At 43.4% G+C, this 14,063-nt stretch overlaps 1 protein-coding gene across 4 annotated transcripts in view; it reads right to left on the reverse strand.

Moving 5' to 3' along the window:
* Nucleotides 1-280: 280 nt before the first annotated feature.
* ENPP2 (ectonucleotide pyrophosphatase/phosphodiesterase 2) overlaps nt 281-14,063 on the reverse strand; it is a 1,757,842-nt gene continuing 1,744,059 nt past the window's right edge. For 3 of the 4 annotated variants that reach the window (XM_069621550.1, XM_069621549.1, XM_069621547.1), the window contains one exon: nt 281-868. In XM_069621550.1, coding sequence (XP_069477651.1) covers nt 698-868 — 171 coding nt within the window. In that variant the 3' untranslated portion in view covers nt 281-697. The remainder of the gene's footprint in view (nt 869-14,063) is intronic. The other variant, XM_069621548.1, reaches the window with a different exon arrangement.

Raw genomic sequence — 14,063 nt, forward strand, 5'->3', positions numbered from 1 at the left:
TTGGTAAGAATGTTCATAGTGCCTTTTTGGCTCCTCAGTGCAACACAAGAGTGACTGACAAGTGCCTTCATCTCAGGCCAAAAAAAGGAGGCAGGCACTAAAGTTGTCAAAGTCCTAGATTGAAACATGTGTCAATTGTGTTCTTCTAACTATAGGTTATTGGTGGCATACACAACAAAAAAAACACTTACCATCAGATTTTTAGTATTTACAATAATTCCATACCTACTCCTCTCCCATGCTTCTAAAAGTTTGAAGAAGCACACTCATAAAAGAATCATTAAAACTGAATGTGTGTAGTTTATTATATCCAATATTCTATTTTTCTATTATGCATAAATATGTAGGACAGAGCAGAAGAGAAATATAATTTACAAGTTCAATACTTCATGTACATTACAAAAACTACACGTTAGCAGCACTCTGCGGAAACAAGACCTCCTTAGAGTAGGTATCAATCTTGCAGAACCATTTAAAAGCTTTGTCCAAAAAGACAAGCTGCATTATTACAGGCTTTTTCTGCACAAAAATCTACATTAAACATTAGAAAAATAAACAGACACATGCTTAATATTTAAGATTTAGTTCTGGATTAAAATAGTAATATTTTTAATGTCTTGGTTTCAAATTAATAAATATAAAACAATACAAAAATATACACCAGTTGGCAAAGAACGGAAAAGGCATAGTTGGGGTCTTAAATTTCACTCTCATATGTATGCAGATAGGTTTTGAGAGAGAGTATCTCAATGTAGCTGCGGCTTGTTTTGCGGAAGAAGTCCAAGCCAGTGAGTTGCTCAATGTCCCGGACTCTCGCAGTGTGCATCTTGATGAGATCTTCGACCCACTTCGATTCTTCATCCGAGCTCTGAAATACAAGGTGGCATGGTTTAACTGAAGGTGTGCACGAAGCGCATGTCCAAATGTTGATATCAACCAGGCATATCATTCTCTTGCTGCATTTAGTTTTTAATGAACAATTAAAACTTGTAAGAAGGTAGAGAAGCCTGCCTTGGGTGAAAATACATCAAGTATATTTTTCCTGACAAACATAGGTGGTATGCGCTTTTCCATGCTATGTAACTAAATTAAGATATTCTTAACAGACATCTGAAATAAAAACTCAGTGTGCTTACAAATGTCTTACCTTAAATGTGTTTAAACTATAGACTACTTTATTTTGGTTTTAAAAATATAGTATATATTGCCCATTTGGAGGATTTTAGACTTAAGTAAAAAATAATCAATGAAAATTATTCATGATATTGCAGCACTAAGCAGATTGTATATACCATGTCATGTACATCTGTAATGTAATGGGTTATTTAGAACGCTCTTAATACCCAGATTTTTCTAAGCGCGGACCGAACCAGTGTTGCTCAGCGTCGTCTTGCTTCCAAGGTGACCGCGTTGCGTTGCCCCTGAGGAACTACCCTCCCGGCCCTATCATCTAAGCAACAAAGTCACCTGCTAGTTGACACCAGTTTGTGAAGGTAGTCAAAGTTACTGATCATAGTGACTACTGGACTCCTACTAAATAGCCCCCTTTCTTTCATACTTCTATGTTGTTCCTCCTGCAAGGGGACAGGACCAGAGCTTGATTTGGAGCAGGACAAATTCCAATAAACAAACCACAGCGCATTCTAGTTGGCATGCACCCCAGTCACCAGACCTTTATCGTTATTAATGGGGATAGTGAGAGATGCATATGGAGGAAAGTGGACTACGAGCTCAGTGGCCATTACAGTGACTGAACATTCATTCGACCCGTCCCCTTTCTTCCATACTTATGGGAGATTCCTTTGCATCCTATAACAATGGGAGGATGGGAAAGTTTCTCTGAACAGTAGTCTTAACCAAACAAGATTCATAGGCCTGGCGACTGTTCTCAGGTGGCAGCAGTGCGCTGTATAAATCAACAAAACGTAATATAGGACAACATCTGCAACCTGTGGCACACCATTTCTTTTGGCCTATCCTTTACCATTAACTATGCTGAATAGGGTTGTGGGGAGTTACATTCAAAATATCTGTAGAGGGAAAGGTTGCAGATATCTGATGTGGGGCATAAGCCTTACAGAAACATGAGTGGCGCCCACGCGGGCCACATGCATTCCACCAAGGGAATGAGCCTTTGAGAGGCCACATAAGCTGCTTTGACCCATGTACGGTGGGGATGCATTCCTTTAGGTGGAAGGAGTTTGTAACTTTGTACACTTTCAGAATACACAAAGCTATCCACCTTAGAATGGAATCTTGAGAAGCTGCAGGACCCGAGGAACCACTACCATATGTGACAAAATGATGTTCTGGATTCCGAATTTCCTACCAGACAGAATGCAAGACCCTGTGCCACAACTACACAGTAAAGCGTCCTATCGGTTTCCGACTGAGGGTCAGCAAAGAATGATGGGAGAAATCACTTAATTGATGCGAAACTGATAGTATCTTGGAGAGAAAAGATGGGTCTACCTGCAGCACCACTTTATCCCCATGGAAGCTCATGAAAAGCTCCAAGAAACAGAGCTTGTGATTCACTATCCCAGTGAACTAAAGTAACTGCTAGAAGGAAAGGTGCCTTCAATGTCATAAATATGGTATCTACTGTGGTCATAGGTTCAAAAGTCTTATTGTGGCACACTCCTTGGACTATTTAGAGAGCCATGGGATGGTGCAGAGTTATGACTGTAGGGTACATTTTAAGACAACGATTAAAATGTCTTAACCACAGGTTTAGTCATGGAAACATTGCTACCACCCAACGAGATAACAAGCAGAAACAGCTGAGAAATCAGTCCTGCAAGATTGAATATTGAGCCCAGTCGAAGTCAAATGAGATATCAAGGAGATTATCCTTCGACATTACCCTAAGAGGATTGCCTTGAATGGATATGCCTTTCAACTGACTAAATCAGAACCTGGTCTACTCACTAGCATACTGAGGCCCAGTTGACTTGTTCATAACTGCTTTTATTATGAATCTACTTTTTGTGTAAACCTCAGCTCATTGAAAACTAAAACCTCATATTGTGAGCTGGTCAGCACCGATAGAAGAGGGGTGAAGAATCAATCCTCCTTCCTGTGAAAACAGCTGTCCGTTCCAGGAAGCGGGCAACATGTGAACAGAGAAGCAGGTGTGATAAATGCTATCTATAACATAGCGCAATACGAGGATACTATTGCACCGGGTCCTCTTTCTCCTTACAACATGGAGGAGTTTCAGTCTGCTGGCAGCGGGCTAGTGTTCCCAACAGCCGCCGACGTGCTGGGAGCCCCACCTACTGACGCGCGCAACACTTATCTGGATACACAGACAGCAATCCAGTGCGTTGCTACTCTCCAGCGAGACCAGCCAAACTCCGTGAATTTGTCCCCTTATTTCCTAAAAACTCTTTAGAACCATTTCTTTACTAGGTCAAGGGACTCCCCGTTTGGGGTCATCATCTATCTATGTTTTCTATTCATTTCTTAGCGCAGGGCTGGGAAAACGAAGGATCATTCACGGCGACTTTCACGGCTTCACGGAGAAGCCACTCCTGACAACCAGCACACAGCAATCGGCTAGGTCCCATCGGTAGTCTAGTATCCCAGCTCTCACTAATCAAGGCAGCGGGAGAATAGGGGTAGTATTTCCATCTGATCATTATTCCTTCTTTACTTCCAGACGTCAGATCGCTAATTCAATCTGTGGCGATTGCGCCTGCTTCGCCTCTGGTAACTGCTAACTTCCAGAACAGACCTCTTCACATCTTCCTTCTCTAAGGGTAACGTTGCTCCCAAATTAGTCTCTAAGATTTTCGCTTCAGGGATCCTGTACCATCAGTTTTTGAAAGCACTCTGTTCCTTGTTCCCTGCTAGCAGTCTCGTGACAGATTTCTTCTAACATCTTTTCTCAAAGACCACATCCTCCGTCGTTTAGAGACTTCTGATTTGTACATCAGGGTAAGCCACGACTCCCAGTTTGAGCTCCCACTTTGTTCCTTCCTAGTTAGGGTAGCTCCCTCTTTAGTGAATCCCATTTCATCTCTGATCTTGTTCTTTAATCCTAATTAGCACTAACGAACCTGGTGAACAACCTTGCCCTCCTTGGGAGAAGACCCATTCAGACCAAACGAGGAAAGCTTTTGACTGGACACCTCGAACTCTAGCAGCTCTTCCCTGCACATGGTTTTTCCCCCTTTCGGGGGGTTTTCCCTGAAGGTCCCACCGCGGGCTGAATCATTCAGTTCTTGTCGGCGGAGGGGCTTCTAGGTATTTCCCCATTTTTCTTCCTGCTCAGAGGACAGCTGCGCAAGAGAAGAATTCAGGTGGGTGAATCCAATTTATTGTTTGAACCTTGTCAAGACGAATGTAGTATTAATTATTACAGCAGGTCTGAAATCTCATTTACTGTGATGGATACTGGGATCATGGATTTCTGTGGTTGCATTTCCTGGTACACCAATGGAGAAAAGCGCAGCAGAGTTTCACTTATGTTCAACTTGGCTAAACGCACCACTAGAATTCGAGAGGCCACAGCACCCTCTGGAAGAGTATGGCCTACAGGAGGGATCAACATTGAGCAAAATTGTTGCAGATCATGAATTCCCAGAAGCATGGAAAGAAACACTCTCCTTTAGATCCCAAAAAAAACCTATGTATTGAAGTCTCTTTGGAGACATACGCTGAGACCGAGATTCACTGACAGGCCCTGTGAAGACCCAAAGTATATTGTAATCTGAAGGAAGAACAGAACTGCCTCAGGGGGTTTGGTTCAACCACTCGTCTCAGTAGTGTAAATGTGAACCCCTTTCTTTTTGAGCACTGCCATGATTGCGAAGACTCCCTTTGTGAACAATTGCGGTGCCAAGTTGAGGTAATTCAGGACCACTCAACTTATCGATGGGAAACTTCTGAAATGTGCAATGGGGCAGCCATATCGTAATACAAACTGTAACCGTTCTGAAGGCACAGGGTGCTTATACACTCGCTCTTGAAGACCAGAGAAAATTTGGGATGGGGTTAACCATCTTGAGCCTCTCCACTGGACGGTAAGTACTGACGCATGATAAGGAGACACCAAAATAGTACTCAGCATGCCCCCTTTTGTTCTTCTTGGTAATAGGGGTATTTGCAGATTTTGGGACTGGAAACTTGAAAGAAGCCAGATTAGAAACTCTCAATTCTCTAGAAGGGGTACACACTCCATTGCTCTCATTGAGTGTAACTTCCACATCTCTTCTTGTAGATTTGAAGAAGGTTTATCTAGAGGGAGGGGAGAGAGAGAATATAAAGAAGCAGTAGTCTGAAATCTAAGCAGGCCACCAAACAAACAACGGTATTCAGTGTGAGATTCCAAAGGTTGGGAATAAAGTAGTGTCAAAACACTGGGATAGTAGCATGCTATTGTTTAGACAAGGGCTGAGGCTTCATCTCCTAAACTAAAACCCTAAATAATATGGCTAGCAAGGTAACTCCTTCTGTGGAGGAGTGGCCGCAAGGCTGGAATCGACACCTGAGTGAGGCTAGGCTTGCACCAGATGGACTCCCTCAATTCAGGCCTTCTAAATACAGTAAAGTGAGAAAAAGCTAGATAGTATGTGCCCCTAATGAAATAACGACTAGTCAATCCTAGGTGTTGTTCACCTTCTGTTTGATATGGTGAAGACTATTATCTTTCCTGGTTACCGGTCATTAGCTACTTGAGAGAACAGGAGGACTTTCTAATGCAAGAAGGAGATCCAATTAACTCAACTGTCCAATCCCAAAATTGGCAAATACCCCAAAATTGGCAAATACCCCAAAGGTAACACATTTGTTTGAGGGGCGGGGGCTCCATTCTCTACCCAGCGCGACTGTTGCAGTAGTAATCCCATCTATCCCTGTAACTGGTAGCTTCAGCCTCCTTGGAAACCTTTGCCAATTTATGATGCCAGAGGCTCCCTCGACCAAATAACACAAACATCCTTACCCATGGGTAGTGTCCAGGATAGTGTTTCATGTTCTTTTAAGGGCATGTGGCTCCTATGAAGCTTATCTGCTATGCTAAGGAGGGGGAACAGCAGAGACCCAAATTAGTCCTCTAATGCCACAGCGGATTTTAGGAAAGGCTGCCAAGCCCTTGGAAGTCCTCTGAGGTGCGTGTGTCCTTTTAGAAACATTAAATTCAAGAAATAAATCCTTGACCTTTCGGTCAGTGCAAAGATGTTCTAGGTTCTCCTCGGGACAGGTACCAGCAAAAGGCAAATTCTCGTTAGCAAAGAACCTGCTAAAAAGCCCAGTGGGCAACTCTGGAACAGCTCCAGCGACTCATGCCTTGTGGTGCCATGAGGAATCAGAGGGTTCCCTCCATCCAGAGGGACAAAGTAAATGTGTCACCCAGATTAGGAGCCTGTGAAAACCGGGTTCTACTTACCTAGTTCTCCTCAAATTCTTTAACGTTCTGTGGGGGAATAGACTGGGAAAGGTAGCACCACTGCTTAGGTCAGCGCAGTAGTGCACAAATACCAAAAGTATGCAACAATTAAAAAAAATAGCCCCCCCCCCCCAACTATGGTCAGAGCCTTCACACTCCAAACAAAAAGTGTGTGCTTCCGGCACACACAATTGTCTGTCACAGGAATTGCAACCTATAACAATCCTTAGGTCTCATAGGAAAAAGAGTAATTTAGCTGCGTAAGAAACAAAATGTACACCTGTCCATATAAAGCTGCAACCCTATCTGCCTGGAGAAAAGGACTAGCAGATGGGGTGGGGAGATGGGCAAGGGAGTCCCACTGTGCCATATATGCACCCCAGATATTTTTTTGTATTAAAATTGCTGTTCTGTATCAAACTTGGGTCCTGTCCCCTTGATGGGGAACAACCCATATGTATGGCAGGAAGGGAACTGGATGTAGAATTAGCATCGCTATAACTTCAGCTGAAGGAAGACTCACATTTTTGGGGGCTTCGTAACTGAGACGAGTGTGAATGGGACATTTCATGTGAGTGGGAAGGTTGCTCCAAAGTTTGTCCGCTTTAACGGTTCAGAATTCACTTTCACCCCTACATGCTTGGATGTAAAACTAGCCAGGTTCTGGAGGCTAAATGGGCAGAGTCGTCCATCAAGGATATTAAAAGGGATTTTACTACAGAGGTTGTTTTCAACTAGTGCTGAAACTGATATGACAGCAATGTTAAATAAAAGGGATGACAGCCTGGGTTGCTCAGTGTGAATTCTTACAGAAGCATAAGTATTGCCACCTTTAACAGGATGGAAGCAAACAAGCGTCTATCGGCTCCAGTATTACATTGTGTCCTGCAGGCCGTGCACTCCGCTCTCCGATATTCAATATGCACATTAGGTTTTTCAAATCTCATCTACAAAACATGTGTATTAGAATTTCACTGCCCCTTAGATAAATCGCAACTGTATGAAACACTAATGAAAAGAGGCGATTTTAAGATCCAAAAAGAGCCATTTGGAATTATCAAAATGCAAGAAATCAGTTATCCCAGTTAACTGACTTAATGCTCTTTCAGCATGAGAAGCGCTAACTATTTTGATCAATAGATCCGAAGCATGAACGCACAGATCTTGACAATGAATAAAATGGCATTTAATTTCTTTCATGTAGTGTAGTTTAAACTCAGGAAATCATGCACAGATGGATTCTATCAAAGAGCAACAGTAAAAACACCCTTCATGTACAGATTTCACATGGGTTGATGAGGAATCTGACACAGAGTGTTAATGTGGGTGCTACACCTTGCCAGAAATTAGTGTGCATCACATGTGATCTGCCCACATTTTCCATGGTTAAGAAGTTTGCCCTTGAAACCCCCGGCCTCCCATTTCTAAATTGCCAATATAGCAAAGAGGATAAAAGGGGGACTCAGTAGTTCTTCAGATAATTGGACCCTAAACCCCACAAAGGAGAGCAGTCCACTGAAGACTCAGACCTCATTGTTGGAAGCTTGCCAGTAGAACTTTCTTTATTTGCCCAGCAGATACTGGTCTCTCTGCAGATCTCCTGGAAACCTTCATCAGTTCTTCTACCCCAGAATTGGTGAGAACAACAAGTCCCAGCCTCTGCTTGAAAATTCAGCCTGTGGAAGCGTTCCTAAGAATCTCTGAATTCTCCTGTTTCGCTGCACCTGTCACTGATCCGAGTTAAAGCTTAGGACTTCGCTCAGTTTATGGAAAAATAAGCATTACGCTGAAGCTGCGGCCCCACAGGACCAGTTTCTTTGTTTCCACCATAAGGGTCACCTTCTTCCATCGCTGTTTGCATTGCGTCCTGGTAATAATCATAGGTCGTCGAAAGATAGGTCCAGTAGTTGGTGTGTCCTTACAGCCCAGCTGTCCAGTGTCCAGACCTGGTCCATAGGAGCTTGGAAACACGAACTACTCAGACCCAAACCCCAACGCCTAAAGTGACCTCTGCACCAGAGGTCCCTTGATTTCCTCCAACAGAACCAAGGCGCAAATGCAGAAGGTCCAGTGATTTAAGGAACTCCTACAGTTGTCCCCGAGTGAATTGGAGTACAGGAGGTCAGTAAACAAGTCCGATTTGCCCTCTGCTCTCCTCCCACCACCCTGCTGTCTCCATAGGGTTTTATTGCTGTAAAGTCCTAGCCCCATTTCTCCCTTGCTTAGCCTTGGTGATATTCTGGTCAGGTATCCTCCCCTGGGCCTCCCCCAAGGTGTCTGGATTGGGAGAGGGGGTGCTAAAGTATTTCCTCTTATTTCTATTAATTTTTGGAAAAATTACAAGCTACTTGTTGGCACAAGCCAACACTTGATCAACTTCTTAAAAGACTCCACGCTCCTGAAAAGACCTTTACAGATAGCCGTCACTTTATAGACAATAGTCCTATTCTTTTCCAACTAGGAAAGGACTTTTTAGGCATAGTAATATAAATGAGCAGGTGTATGCATTTTCCCTTGCTCCCGCCCGCTCACTGCTGTCATACTGGAACAGCAGGAGAAGGGCTATATGTGGGACACCTGTGTTATGCATATACCACATCGAGTGTATGAGAGATCTTATGCACTCACACAGCCATACAGAATGTACCCTCGTACTGAAAGTGTGGAAGGATGCCGCATCGAAGGATATCAGCACACACCTATGGACATCATGGAACGTTAAAGTGATGTCATGAAGATGATATATGAACCTATGCTGAAACGATCTGAAAATACTTAAGAGTGACGATGTAACCAAAGCACCAAGATAAATATGTACCTAAAGCTAAAGTAATTTTGAATACAAAGATTACCCAATTTACTGGTCAATAACTGTAAATACGCAGTAGTGCAAGGTAGAAAAGAGACAGAGGCTTGCTATAGAGTGATATATAACATAGCAATGACGGCCATGATAGGAAAATGGACGTTGGCTCATGTCGAATTCAACCAAGCTAGCTCAGAGACAGAGCAAGGTTGCAGAATCTGGAAAGGCGGGAAAGCCCAGTGTGCAGAACAGGAAGGCTATGTTGGCCTAGGATAACAATGTTATTTTAAGGAATAATAGCAAGACACAAGGGGAGTTAACAAGCATAAGCTACAAACGAAGGACACATTTCTGTAAGATTAAAGAAGAAAACATCTGCAACGGTCAAAGTATTGGACAGTTAAGTGTCTGAAGTCTATGCAAGGTAGAGTGAGCAAGTCTCTGAGGCCAAGAGGAGCATCAGCACCCTGCATAATTGAATCAAATAACAGTAAATAAGAGGCTGAAATGGACAAATTTGTGGTCTCTTCACATGCGACTCAGAAGTCGAAGACAAGGGCTATTCATTAGACCCTCAGACGAAGATAGTGTTGTGCTCATACTCCGTCAAATGTTCCAGGACAGTGAGCAGGCTGAAAGGTCAACTACAAACGGAAGACTTTGGTTTATGGCCGGCCGATGAAAGATGGATTTATTGGGAGAACAGGGAGTAACCTGGTGCAATTCAAAGCACCTAGGTTTCGTTTCGCGTACGTGCTGCTAAAGAGAAAAAGTCTAAGGTTGGTGTAGCATGCCAACCAACCAGTGGGTTTAAGGGGCAACCTAACATACAATGTTGCAAAGACCAATCTACAGGTATTTTGTCCGCTATAATCAGTACTATACGTATTTAGCGGTTCAAGACGTGTCCTACAGACAAGAGGCAGCCAATGATGTATTACTTCATATATGTTCTATATGTAGACATGTTCCCTTAACCAATCCTTCCCCTCAATATGGTCATGATTTGCCCAGTAGGATGAGGTTCGATGCCACATATTGAGGTTTAAGACCTGTGTAATCAAGCTAAGGTGTGGGTGTGCATGCATCAGTCAGATGCCTGTCAGTTCTCCCTGATTTATTAAATGAGAATAAGGAAGTACTTTACCATATTCCTTGAGTCTGTCCGGTTATTTTGTCTCAGATCTTTATTTGTTGTTTCATCTAGCACACAAGACGCTTCAAGGTGCTAGAGCACAGTACCTTATTCGTAAGGTTTTGTATGGTGTTTGCTAACTTCTTTATTTTCAGCCCTTTCTCACATTGTTTACTTACCTATTCTATTTCTTCATTCACTTGCTTTACTACACTAAGTGTACTTTGAAAACTATAAATGTGAGTTAATAGTGAAGTGTTAGTGCTCTTGGCAGATCACACCAAGGGGAAAGTGCATATGGTAGTGTATGTTTCCGTAGGTTACTTACCTTTGGTTTTTCCACTGATAAGAGTAGTTTAAGACCTGAATAAATAATTGTATGTTTGTACAGTCTGCCTAACTAGTTTTAAGATTGCTGTGTGCGCTTAATTTAACTCTTCAGCATTCTGACACACCCCAAGTCTAAGCCTTGCTGCTCAATCACACTACCCTGATATGGGCAACGGAGCACTTTCAGAGTTTAGCTAGACATCAGCATTTGTCCCAGTTGATCAGAATAGGGTGGCCTCCCTAAATGTGAACCATAACCCTTGATGGTGCATCAGGTCCAGACAAGGGTAAAGATGACGTGTTGGCCCAAGCGCCATATGCAGTAGATCAGAGAACCAGAGTCTCATTGGCCAGTGCAGTGCTAGCAAGAGAATCTCACAGTGCTTGGACCCGCAGTATTTCTGGAGAACCCTGACTAATCAGAGGAACAGAGGGAAATCCCTAAGCAAATATACTGCATCGATTCACTGTCTTGCTCTGTAATTCCCATTTGTGGCTGGACTGGCTAAAATGAGTCAGCAAGTCTGCTTCCTCATTGGCTTTCCTCAGTAATTGCACTGCCTGTGGAGAAATGTTCTGCAACATCCCTTCCCAGAGCTGCAATTCCAAAGGACACAGCTTCACTGACTTGCTGGCACCCTGCTTGTTCATTTAGCAAATGGACACCACATTATCCATTAATATTAGTATGGTTATGCCTTCCTACTGGCAGAAGTGCCTGAGGAGCCAAGAACACTGTTTTTAGTTCCAGAAAGGTTGTGTTCCAACCAGTACGCCTCCTGCCACCTGTTGTGTATAAAAGGATCCCCTAGGGTTGCTCCACAAATGGAAAGCAAGAATCTGTGGTCATTGTCGATAAATGTGGGGGCTCCTGTAACAGTACTGCCATCTAGAGGTTGCTTCTGTCATTCTATCAATGAAAATCCTCCTAGAGCCAGATCTGCACATCCATCAACTGATCCCGATATGCCATTAAGCGCAGTTGCATTCAGCACATTCAGAGTGTGGCCATTGAAACTGCTAGGACACAAGATTTTATGAGTGCCAGCAGGCGTATAAACCACTTGGCTGATGTTGCTTTGTAGGAGCAGATAAAGTCCACTGCTTCCCATATTATGTTCTCAATCAGGAATACTCTGCCTACCACAGAATTCCAGAACACCATAAGAACTCCAGATGCTGAATGGTAAACAACCATGATTGACTTATTTACCTTGACCATCAGACCTAGGTCAAACAACATGTCCAGACAAAGTTGTAGGTTGGATATTCCTAGGAGCAGAGGTGGGAAGAGTCTGCCATGATTAGCCAATTCATCCACATATGGATGTAGGTGCACATCTTTCAATCATAAGTGAGCTACACATACAGCCATCAGCTTGGTCAACACCCTGTTTGTGGAGTTGAGGGCGAACGGGATAACCTTTTACTATTAATGGTCCTTGACATTAAACTGAGGAAGCGCTGATGGAGGGCTCAAATTGATCCATGCAAGTATGCATCCTGTAGATACACAGCCATTAGCCAGTCTCCAGCTGCAAATAAGTCTGAATGAGGGCCAAAGTGATCATCTTGAACTTTTCTTGGAGTAAAAAAAAAGCACTACAGGTCAACTAATACCATCCTTCTGCCTGCATGTGCCTTATTAGCATGGCAAAGAACCCCCATGCCCACACTTCTGACAGGAGCGGGGGACTCATTGCCTGGTGACTGACTGGATTCTGAGCCTGACAGTCACCATATCAGCATAGAGTTTGTCTGCACTTTAAGCACAGAAGTCTGGATTGTGGAAGCAGAGGTGCACTCAGAAGGGAGTTGGTGCGCTGGGCCTACCACTACCACAGGTCTCAACGTTCCCTTAGGTGAAAACCCAGTAAGCTGATTGAAGTAGGCCTAAGTATGAAATCCGGTATGTGGCGTCTTGCTCTCAAGGTGCAAACCCTCACAGAGACCAAAGCTCCCTCAGACTGAAGGTCGGTGACAGACACTGATTACATTCTCCTCATAGGCCTCTGGGGAAGACGCCAGTGTTTTGGTGGCTAGCAGTGCCAGGCCCGACAAGGACCTATCAACCCAGTCAATCCGAGGGAAGGAATCACAGTTGGGTTGCCTTACAAAAAAAGTTTTACTCACCTTAATTGAAGGCTCTAAATTGTTGAGATGTTCTGGGCAGGCAAGTTTGAAAACCTCCTCCGATCGCATCAACTGGTGCTTCAGTGACTTTCTGAAAGTGCAAGGGCCCAAACACTGAGGACTCAGAGTTTGAGAGATTGCTGTTAAGAATGCCCTCCCCCCACCTCGCACACTAAAAAACTTGCTTTACCCAGAATACATGGGCGAGAACACAAGGTTAGCCAGGGAGAAGGAAAACAACTAATTTAAAAAAAGCTACCGCTGGGAAGGGGCAAAATAAAACCTGAGCTGCGCCAGGGATACAATCCATCCGGTGTGGAGAAAGGGACTGAGGTAAAGGAGCAGAGCCACAAACTTTACCACATTCCAGCCCACTGGCGCGCATTTGTGTGGAATTTATTATGGGGAAGTGTGCACTTTGCTGCTCATGGCTCCAGCACCATCCCTGTATGGCACAAACTTGTGTAAGTATGGAGGAAAGGCAAAGGGGCATAGGAGTACGTTATTTAGCCATTTCACAGGGGCATCTAAAAAGGAGTTTTGGTTGGGAAGTCAAATATGACGATTTCTGCTTTTGTGGAATCAAGGCAAAGGTTGTTTAGAGTTAGTCACTCAAGTGGAACCGTCTTACTGAAAACATCTAATAATCATCAGTGCGATTTTTTTGTTACTATTCTATACTTATTTCATGTAATACGGATGGTATGATCCATTTGCATCCAAACACATACACAGTAGCTTTGTTGGAAGGATGGACAACGAGAAGATCCAGCAAATATGTATGCTAAAAACATGACAATTAATAACAAATTGTAACTGAGCAAAATTGAGAACCTTAACAGACTTTTCTGCACACAGACTAGAACTCATGTGTTTAGATCAGAATCGTCATGCACACACCATATGAAGACACTCCACTGTCTCGGGAGGATAGCTCAGCGGCAACATGCTCGCCACAGAAGCAAGACGAAACAAAGCAACACAGGTTTGATCCCCCGGTCCGCGCTTAGAAACCTCTGGGTATTAAGCGTGTTATAAATATGCAACTAAATACGCAACTAAAACATATTCCTTTAACAGCGCCTCGATGCCCCCGGGCTGTGTGAGCGCTTTAAAAATGCAAATAAATAAAATAAAAACTACACTACATGGGTTATTCCAATCGTTTTAATTACCCAGAATCCTAGCTGTCTAGTCTATCGGAAGAGCATAAATCATAGAACAGACATAGCACAATAATGTCTTAAATGTATATGGGTAGACAT

The sequence above is a fragment of the Ambystoma mexicanum genome, chromosome 5q (genome assembly GCF_040938575.1).
Source record: "Ambystoma mexicanum isolate Mex_15411 chromosome 5q, UKY_AmexF1_1, whole genome shotgun sequence".
Taxonomy (NCBI): Eukaryota; Metazoa; Chordata; class Amphibia; order Caudata; family Ambystomatidae; genus Ambystoma; species Ambystoma mexicanum.